The sequence below is a fragment of the Nylanderia fulva genome, unplaced genomic scaffold, assembly GCF_048542155.1.
Source record: "Nylanderia fulva isolate GAGA-0341 unplaced genomic scaffold, ASM4854215v1 Scaffold169, whole genome shotgun sequence".
Lineage (NCBI taxonomy): Eukaryota > Metazoa > Arthropoda > Insecta > Hymenoptera > Formicidae > Nylanderia > Nylanderia fulva.
In genome coordinates, this window is record NW_028189934.1 from 27,775 (window position 1) to 37,790 (window position 10,016).

The window sequence follows — 10,016 nt, forward strand, 5'->3', positions numbered from 1 at the left end:
TCGGTCATCGAGCGATTCAATCGCACGCTAAAGAACGATATGTGGAAGATGTTTACGCTGAATGGCACGTACAAGTGGATTGACACGCTGTCGCGCCTCGTATCGGCTTACAATACACGCAAGCATCGAACGATCGGCATGCGACCCACCGACGTTACCCCCGCGGTCGCCGAAAGACTCTTGGCTACCGTGTACAATCGTGTAAAAATCGCAGGCCCGGCAAAGTTTAAAGTAGGTGATCAGGTACGCGTCAGCAAGTACAAACAACTTTTCGAGAAGGAATACACGCCAAATTGGACAACCGAGGTGTTTAAGATTGTTAAAGTGCAGCATACTAATCCCGTAACATATCTACTTGAAGATTATCATAAGACATCTATCGCTGGAGCGTTTTACGAGCACGAGCTGCATCGCGCAAATTATCCGGATGTGCACCTCGTGGAGAAAATACTGCGCAGGAGGGGTGACGAAGTTTACGTGAAATGGTTGAACACGAGCTGCATCGCGCAAATTATCCGGATGTGTACCTCGTGGAGAAAATACTGCGCAGGAGGGGTGACGAGGTTTACGTGAAATGGTTGAAATTCGACAGTTCGCACAACTCTTGGATACATAAAGACAATGTTATTTAATGTGCCTCATATTATATTCACTCATTTTATTGTATAAGATATATAAAATATATGAAATATATAACAAAAACAATATAATCCTTATTACTACATCCTTACAACATATACATATAATATTATAAATATAATAAATATAATTTACAACGGTATTCTATAATGTCCCCACGGCAAGGTGTCGGTCGACTCAGGTACGACATACCGTTTGTCGTCGTAGGGACTTAGAGTAATTTTTGTCTCGCTGACGGTATACACTTTATGCAATTTCGATCTTATACACGACTGCTGACGCGTCATTTCAATCTCGTCGTTAAGGCAGCGCGTATAATCGTCGAACGTTATCGTTCTCGCGACAACATTACTTTTGACATCTTTTGTTTTCTTCGTGTCCTTTTTACTATCCACCCTCACCGCGTACATTTTTGCTCTAAACCGGACGGATTCGGTCATTATCGCGCCGTTATTCTTATCCTTCATCAGACCCAGCACCTTTTTATTCGCGAGCGGTATACCGTACGCATTATTCGCAGCGCAATTGCTTGTATCAAATCGATCGATATCGCGTTTCAAATTTTCATTAACATCCTGGCATTTAATTTGATATATTAAACTGTCTGTGTCGGTATACCTTACCCGGCATTTGTCACGATAGAGCGGTGACATGTATTCATGGTGGAATTCGTAAAGACATACTTTCGATATGTTGAGTATGCACATGCCGACATAGATTGGTTTGTAGAATATAACTTCGAGTTTGCGTAGTTCTACGGCAACCAATTTTTCTGAAAATATGCTTCTACTATGAAAATTCGGTTTCGCGATTATTGCCTCCGCGTCGTATCGTCCGTCCTACTTTGTTATTAATTTTACGTCCACATAATTACGCACATTTTTCATTATTTTGCCGAATACCGCATTATTCATTAATTTATACAAATTTTTTTCAAAATCATTTTTCGCTTCGGTTCTAAACTGTGTGTTGAGTTCGATGTATTTTCGAAGCCACTCTGACTGCGTGAATTGTAGTATGCGGTATATTTTTGTTATGTGTAGCCCGTGGCGCGTGCACTGCTGCAGATTACGATAGTGTATTACGTAGCGCTTTTATCGTAAAGCGTTGCGAGGAGTTTATACTCCCGCTTGCCGGGCGGCTTATCGCGCGTCGGGCAAAACGGTAGGTCAATGTGCGCGTCATGAAGATGCCGCGGATACTCTAAATCTACTTCGAGAATATAACCTGTAGGCGAATCTTGCGTGATAGATGAGACGTCGAAATTTGGCACATCGTCGACCCACCGAAAATCAGCATACGGCAATTGCTGACACATTGCCCATCCGTACAAATTATTCACATCAAAATACATGAGGTAGGATGAGGGTTTCGATGGGTCGTACGATTGCATGTACTTGTTATTAGCACGCGCGTATCGGCCTGAACATTGACTAAGACCGCCGCGTATACCCCGATAAACATAATCATGTCAATGTCTGTTAATAATTCGGATGTAATATTTGTATGTTTTAATATAGCGTCACATGTATATCCTGGGAGAGTATAGTAATACGCGGGGGTCGAGTCCGTAACTTTTTACACAACTATCGTGAAATTTTTCAAATATGTCTGCCAATAACAAGATATCAATTTTTAAATATAAATCGTTATATTCGCCTAGCGTTCGAAGGGAGAATCGGCTCCAGACGGTCTCGGCGTGCGTGTAATCACTCTCGGATACAGTGTCGCCGGTCAGGGAGCTGTAAAATGAGTCGCGCGACAGTAAACATGTGTTTTGTAATCTGTCCACGCAGTCTATATATTCGTACGGAAAGACGTCCTTCCGTGTCAATAAATTGAACGTATTTGCCGATAAATTTTGGAATTCCGATTGTAAAATTTTTAATTTATTTTAGTAGGTATACTATGGGGGTTCTAGACCAGGGGCAATGAGGGGGAGTGAGTGGTGGGGTGAAATCGGGGGCGAGGGGGGTGACGTCACGCGGGGGGAAGTAGTCTTATCAGTAGATAAGCTTATCTTTTGTTTATAAACATATCAGATAACCTGATAAGGGGATCATGTTACCTGATAAGGGGATTATGTTACCTGATATGTTTATAAACAAGATAAGATAAGGGGATCATGTTACCTGATATGCTTATTTATAAAATAAATTCTGCGAATGGCTGCCGCAAAATCCAAGCTTGGATCCCGAGCGCCGACATTCAGATATCTATTACTAAGGGGGTTGCGTTTCTTCATCTAAATTTTCTCTGAAAATAAGATAATTCTGCGAATTATTAAGAACAAAAAGTTTGCCGACAATCAAGCGGGTTGATCCGTACAGGTTGCGACATGTCAATCCGATCCGGCGTGTCTTGCCGACGGGGTGAAATGAAATGGCGGCCTTATCTATGTATTTCTAAGAATTATCAGCGATATCTAAATTTTCTCTGAAGATAAGATAGCGCAAATATTTCTCGCGAATTAACAATTGCATCATCATCCCCACGAACAAAGGGATGACCGGAATATATAACGAAGACCGATGCAGCTGCCGGGCCATAGTACCACTGGCGAGCGCACGCTCTCTTCATTCAAAATGTTTGTAATACTATCAAGTGCTTCCGACATTCTCAGTTTAAGTGCCGAACAGTTGCAATATATTCCGAAGATTGTTTTACTGCAAAAATGCGGCTATTTCGTAGAGCATTTGTGGGACAAGCTTCCGGAGCATATTAAGACGGATCCGGAGGTTCAGACATATCGTCGCTGCCTCGAACACTACAATCGGCCGTGGATGCGAACGCATATTGACGGTCCAGCACCGATGATCAGGGATTGCAGCGAATGTCAGCGAAAATAGGCTGAGGTTAAAAGTGCGAATAAGTGATAGACATCGAAAAAATGGAGAGCGCACCGCAAAATCATGCAGAGTGTTATGAGAAGGGGTGTTATAAGACTGCCGAGAGATGGTATAGACTGTTACGTCCGGCAATTCACCTTATGGTAAATCACCTTATGCACAAGTCGGTCTTCTCTCGCGTCTACCTCGGTAAACGTTCGAGAAGCTGCTCTCTACTTTTTTAGGGCAACCTGCTAGGCCGGCTATACCCTGCGATGCCGAGAGCTTGAGATTCGATTGAGAAAGTCGGATGGAGAAGGAAACTGACGGGTCGGGTTGATAAATAAAGATAATTCGTTAATATAATATCGTTTATTTACTCATAAAACCTTCTCGTTGATATAAGGGTTATAGGTCCTGACGTGGTTCGTGGGGAACTTGAAATCGAGTTATAATATTGCTAAGTTCCTCTTCCGGATTGTCAGACTGATTAAGGTATGTAATAAAAGATGCGAAGTTGTCCCGAGCTCCTTCGGGGATGGAATCGCGAGTGTCGTTGAATGTGAGGTTAGCGGTGTCCTCGTCGAAAATGTAGAGGTCTTGTTCGTTATGAGGTTGTAGAATGGGATCGTATGATGATACGATATGTTGGCTTGGATCCGGAATATAATATTCGGGATCGGGTAAGAAATTATGATTCGTATTTGATTCTGAATGTGGCGGATTCGGAAATTGCGGATGAGAATAATCAATGTAAGGCGGAAGATTATTTATGGGCGAATAAACGTCTGGAGAAGGAGATCGAACGATTATTCGCGTTGGAAAGATCTGGACATGTAAATTAAGGGGCCTTCTTGTCCTACGTTCGCGTAGTCTATGGAGACGTTGCTCGTCGCGATCAATTTGATTCCTCCTTCGGAAGGGAGAGACCATCTAATGGTTGGATAATTTTATATGAATAATATGCATTATAGATCAAAGAATATTTTATAATGTAGAATAATTGAATTAGACTCACGTTTATATCGTGATTTACTCGTTAACGAAATCAAAATGAGATGAAAGGTTAATCTATGCTAGGATGCCCTTCACCTGTTAATTAATTAAGCCTTGTGTCAATTGTTGTTATAATTAAATGATATTAAACTGGAATTGATAATAAGGTAGAAAAAGAAAAAGGATTCTGAATGCGTATTAATATCTATATCATAAATAATTAAAATCTTAAATATTGAAGTAATAATTCTTAATAATTATCAAGACCTCTGTCATTCGGTTTGGTAAAGTATTTGCAACTATTGGAAAATGCAAGGTAATAAAAGCGTGAAGGCGATAGAGAGATAGGTGTTCATCCGGCTAGGCCGGGTTCTCTGGTCCTTGTCTTAATAGGCTAATGCGACGTTCACTTTACTAAACGTGCACCTCAGAGATGACTTGCGAATGTACCTTATGACAGGGTATATTTCTATTGGTATTAAATAGGGTAAGGTGGAGTACACTTGTCAAATAAATTTAAATATCAATATGCAAGATCACTGTCAGTCGGTGTGGTAAAGTAATTCGCAATTATTGGAAAGTGCAAGGTATTAAAAGCATAAAAGAATAGAGAGGTAGGTATACATCCGGTTATTCCGGGTTCTCAGGTCCTGGTCTTATTAGGCTAATGCTACGTTCACTTTACTAAACGTGCATCTCTGAGATGATTTGCGAATTTACCTTCTGACAGGATATAATATTCTAATGTGTACTGAGGAATTAGCGTTATTCAATTCGCTAATAGGTAGTAAGATACGGGATTACATGCATATATAAGTGAGCAGTAATACAATAAAATACATATATAATATATTTATATTGCAAGTACAACGAGTTAAATAGACATGCGATATCTGTTAAATATAGTTAAATAGTATCGAGTAAAATATTGAATATATGGACGATTGTAACGCAGGCGTATGCAGATACGAATCGTAAATCAGAGTAATATATGGCTTATGTCTGTATTCAAATTCAGAGTTCGTAATGTGAAATAAGATTGAGTTCGAAATTCAGTGGTTAAATAATTAATTAAATATAATGATTAAATATAATGAGTGTCCGTCGCGCTTTACTATTTAGGGATATGTGAACTGGCTTAAATACTCACAAGGTTAGACAATGTCTTATGTGCCTTGAGGTGGTACACTTCGCTACTATGTTCTTCCCTCTGAGTTGAAGAGCTGAGGAGCCTCGGTACCTCGGTCCGAAATGGCAGCTATGTCTCGATGTCTTCAGAGCTCCGTAGTAATTGCTTGGTTGGTTGTTGGATAACTTTACTTCTTAACTGCGGCGGGATCACTCTTGAGTGATGGATGGCGAATTCACTGCCGTTCCGTGCCGGGAGCCGGGTTTATATACCCAAAAATGGGGGTCGCTCCTCCCAACGGGCGATGTGGCTCAGCCAATGGTAGGAGAGATGTGCCGGGGAAGTACCGGAGATAATCTGTTCCAGGTAGAGATTGCGACGGTTAAGTCCCGGAGAGATGGCTTCTTAGTAGCGATAGCGGCGTTCCTTTGATGACTCATCGCCGGGCGCTCCGACTTTCCTTATCCTATTCTCGGTAGCGATAACGGTTGGCTATGCGTTACGACTCTCTTTGTTCCGTTATCGGTTTGCAGGTTGCAACTTGCTTCTGCGTTGCATCATGCATTGCATCACGCTATCGTTCTAGAGCCTTCTAGAATCTTCTGGATGTTTCCTTGCGAGTAAAGTCGAGTTCACATAGTAAAGCAGCTTTCATACATAATTATTTAATTATTTAGTATACTTCTTTATAAGCGATATATATATATAATTATATTTTCAGGTATAAGAAGTTTTGTGTGTTAATATATATATATATATATATATATATATATATATATCGTGCACATATTTAAAATTTAATACTATTGAATAATACATATTTAATATTAGTAAAATGAATATTATATCTTATACAGTCATTGAAATCGCCAGAGAATACTATATGTCTTATACAGTCATTGAAATCGCCAGAGAATACATATAGTGTCGTCAAAGTATACGATTGACATATATATATATATATGTGTGTCTGTTTCCCTTGTATATACGTTTAGATATGCAATTCCTATATGTATATACATAAGTCTTCCAGGACTGTCCCGGAAACTGCCATTTGACATATAATTCTTCCAGGTCAGGCCCGGAAGCCTGCAAATGTCAATAAGTGTCGGGAAGTGTCTTTTTTTATCTTTTTACTATTTTATACCTATGATTTTGAAAATCATGATAGACGGATAAAACTTGTCGATTTACCATTACTTTTCATAATTAATGATAGATAATTCGCGTGAGGAATGAATTTCTATATTTTCTGATATTTTGTATTTATGATCTGGTAATTACGATAGGCGGGTGGAAACCCTTAATTTACGTTTATATTCTTTAGTTAAATGCAAATTGGTACTTACTGTATGAAAGATCATAACCAGGATAAAATACCTTATTTAGTACTTTCGAACGTGTGACGGATACAATGTTACTACGCATTACGTGTACGATTTTTAAGTCTCTTGAATTATGAATAGTTATAATATAGGCATGCTTACTCTTATTTCAGGTTTATGTTTCCTAACGAATGATCGAGAGTAGAGAGTCTTTATTAATTATGCCTTTTATGTTATCAATATTATTAAAATTAAAAGTGAATTATTACTCTCGTTGTCATTTGTGAGAAGACATGTTTTAACCTGGGAGTAATTATATTTGTGATTAAATATTCGTTATTACCGGTCTTTCATGCAGGTTAGAGATTGTCATGACTAATAGATTAAAGAATAAAGTTTTGAAAAAGTTTGAAGTTTTGAAATTTGTCTGGACGTTACAGACATCTCGAGGTATGCTGTCACAATGAAAAAAAAGATAACCCGTTTTGTAATAAACGTGAAGCGGCGACTTCAATTGTATAATATGTACGAAATCGCGAACTTGGTGTGCGAAAACCGCATACAAGACGTGTAGCCCAGTTCCTGGAAACGCATGAAGACATTGTAAGAATGGCTGGTGATTTATCTAAATGCACCAGAACGTCTAAGCGACGCAAGCAAGTCGCATGTTATCAACGTCGATACAAAAATTGTGTCGATTATTTCACTGTAGACAACTATGATTTTGGCTACATGGACATGCCTTCACCATCGGTGTCATGCAAAACACAATCATCCGAAAATGATTCTCACCAAGAAATGGAGGAGGAGTCAGATAGGAGAGAACCGTCATCATCATCATCATCATCGCCAGATTTCTTGTCGGCAGCCTATTTATCTTTTCTGTGATAAAATAGGTGTACAACATATGTGATATCAACGTGTTCTGAGAGAGAGAGTAGATATGTCTTCGCGGAAGGTGTAAACATGTCGATAGACAACTACTGAGCAGCCGCTATTTTTGTTTCGTCGGAGATCATCTTTCGGAGATAATTGCATCATTGCATGAACAAAGGGATGACCGGGATATATAATGAGGACCGATGTCACTGCCGCGTCATAGTACGGTGACCACTGGCGATCATAGAAGTAGTGAGTGAGTGAATTGTTTTTAAAATTAAAAAAATGGAAAAAAGCGAGCAAGAAGATGGTGATCTCCGACGATGAAGAGATGGAGGTGGTCGTCGTCCCGGATGACGAGATGGAAGTCATAACCATCTCCGACGACGACAGCGACAGTGATGGTGCGATGTACGACCCTGTGTACGACAGGGAGGTGAACAACGTCCTGAATGAGATTGAGGAGATGGAGGTCGATATCGTACCCATTGATGAAGACGGCGATGACGATGACGATAACGATGACGATGACGATGACGATGACGATGACGATGAAGATGAAGATGAAGATGACGATGACGATGGGTACGATACTGACAACGCTGTCCGGGAGTCGTGCAGGTCCTATCTCTCATCAGGTTCTATCTCTGTCCGACATACGCGAGAATACCGAAACATCTTATACGCGACAACGCGAACCTGCTAATCCTATTTAAACAGGACGCCACCAATTTGAAGCACGTGTACAACGATCACGTAAATACCGACATGTCGTATGAGGATTTCAGTGAGTTATGTCGTACATGTTGGCAACAAAAGTATAGATTTCTAGTGATAGACAAGGACAGCTCGCTTACGAACGGGCGATACAGAAAAGGATTTAACGAGTTCGCGATACCGCAGAGCCATTAGTCGTCGACAGCACTCTCTAGAGTTTAGGATGGCTGATAATATTCGCGAGCGTGAAAAGGTTGCCATCGAGATTGCGAAGACGGCCGAATCGATCCGCAAGAAACACCGCGCTCTGAAGACCGGAAAGATCGATGATGATATCGCCGTCAAGACTCACTTTAAACCTATTATCGAGCTGCTACAAAAGATTGTCGACAACGCGACGATTTCGGTGGAAAACGAGCCTAACACCGACGACGACGACGACGACGACGGTGTGAAGATCGAGACACGGTATGAGGGAGAGACACCGAAAAAGAGAAAACATAAAACTATCAAGCGATATAAAGAGGAGGAGGAATTGAAAAAGAGAAAATATGATATTTCGAAGCCATTGGACGCTTCACTGCCGACAACATCTACACCGATAAGCGTACTACCTGTGATACCCAAAGCATTCGTAGACGAAAATGTTTTCGAAACCACGCGTAACCCGCCCGAAATATCCCTTCGACACTGGTTAAGATCGTCGGAAGGTCGACAAATGATGCGAAAGGATTGGGGGCCATTAGGACAAAAGTACATGGACGCTCTCCTCGATGCTGATGAGAAGAAAGAAATTGATAATGTATACGGAGTCTACTTCGGCGAGAATGAAATGCGGCTCGGCAGCAAGCGATTTGCGATTGACAAAGATGACAATATAATCATAGGCGACACGCGGTACATTGGAACGCCCGGATTGTACGAGTTGATCTTCAAGAAAAGACCCGATTACCAGGAGGACGATTTGCAAAAATACAAGCACATATTATTGGCGACAAACGTGCATAAACGCAATTTTGATGTGCAAGGTCGTGTGAAGGGTAACAAGGGGGACAAGTACAAATATATAATCGCACCGTTGACGCGGGTGGAGAGCCCAAAATCTGGCACTGGAATGCCTCGCGCTATGACGCTAACCGACAATAAGATTGATTACGTGCACTGGGACAACCCTAACGAGCTAGTGGATCGCCTACGATTGCTCGACGCTTCGCGCCAAGCTGGCAACAACGCGCATGACAACGAGATCCTGTCAATCATCGAGGAACTGCGGGAAGCGGGCATTATTATAAATTAAACGGGGGTCCCGACAATCTATTCAGTCCATCGCGTGACACTCTACAAAGCATTGCAAAAAAAATGTCTATCAATAAATTTGGATTATTCGAGAGGAGAATTGATACAACCGGCGATCATTGGCACACATTGATGAGAAGATGTGTGCGTAAAAACGCTCTATGTCGCGTCGCTGCAGATTTTGACGCGAGATCGCGCAAGATTCGC

At 40.9% G+C, this 10,016-nt stretch overlaps 1 protein-coding gene across 1 annotated transcript; it reads left to right on the top strand.

Moving 5' to 3' along the window:
* The first annotated feature begins 8,736 nt into the window (after positions 1-8,736).
* Positions 8,737-9,810, top strand: LOC146723775 (uncharacterized). The gene is made up of 2 exons (XM_085481061.1): positions 8,737-8,981; positions 9,120-9,810. The coding sequence occupies exons 1-2, from the start codon at positions 8,737-8,739 to the stop codon at positions 9,808-9,810; spliced, it is 936 nt and encodes a 311-aa protein (XP_085337187.1).
* Positions 9,811-10,016: the final 206 nt, after the last annotated feature.

Coding starts and splice junctions, on each gene's coding strand:
- LOC146723775 (XM_085481061.1), top strand. CDS start 8,737: ATGGCTGATAATATTCGCGAGCGTGAAAAGGTTGCCATCGAGATTGCG. Junction 8,982..9,119: donor GGTGTGAAGATCGAGACACG/GTATGAGGGAGA, acceptor TACACCGATAAG/CGTACTACCTGTGATACCCA.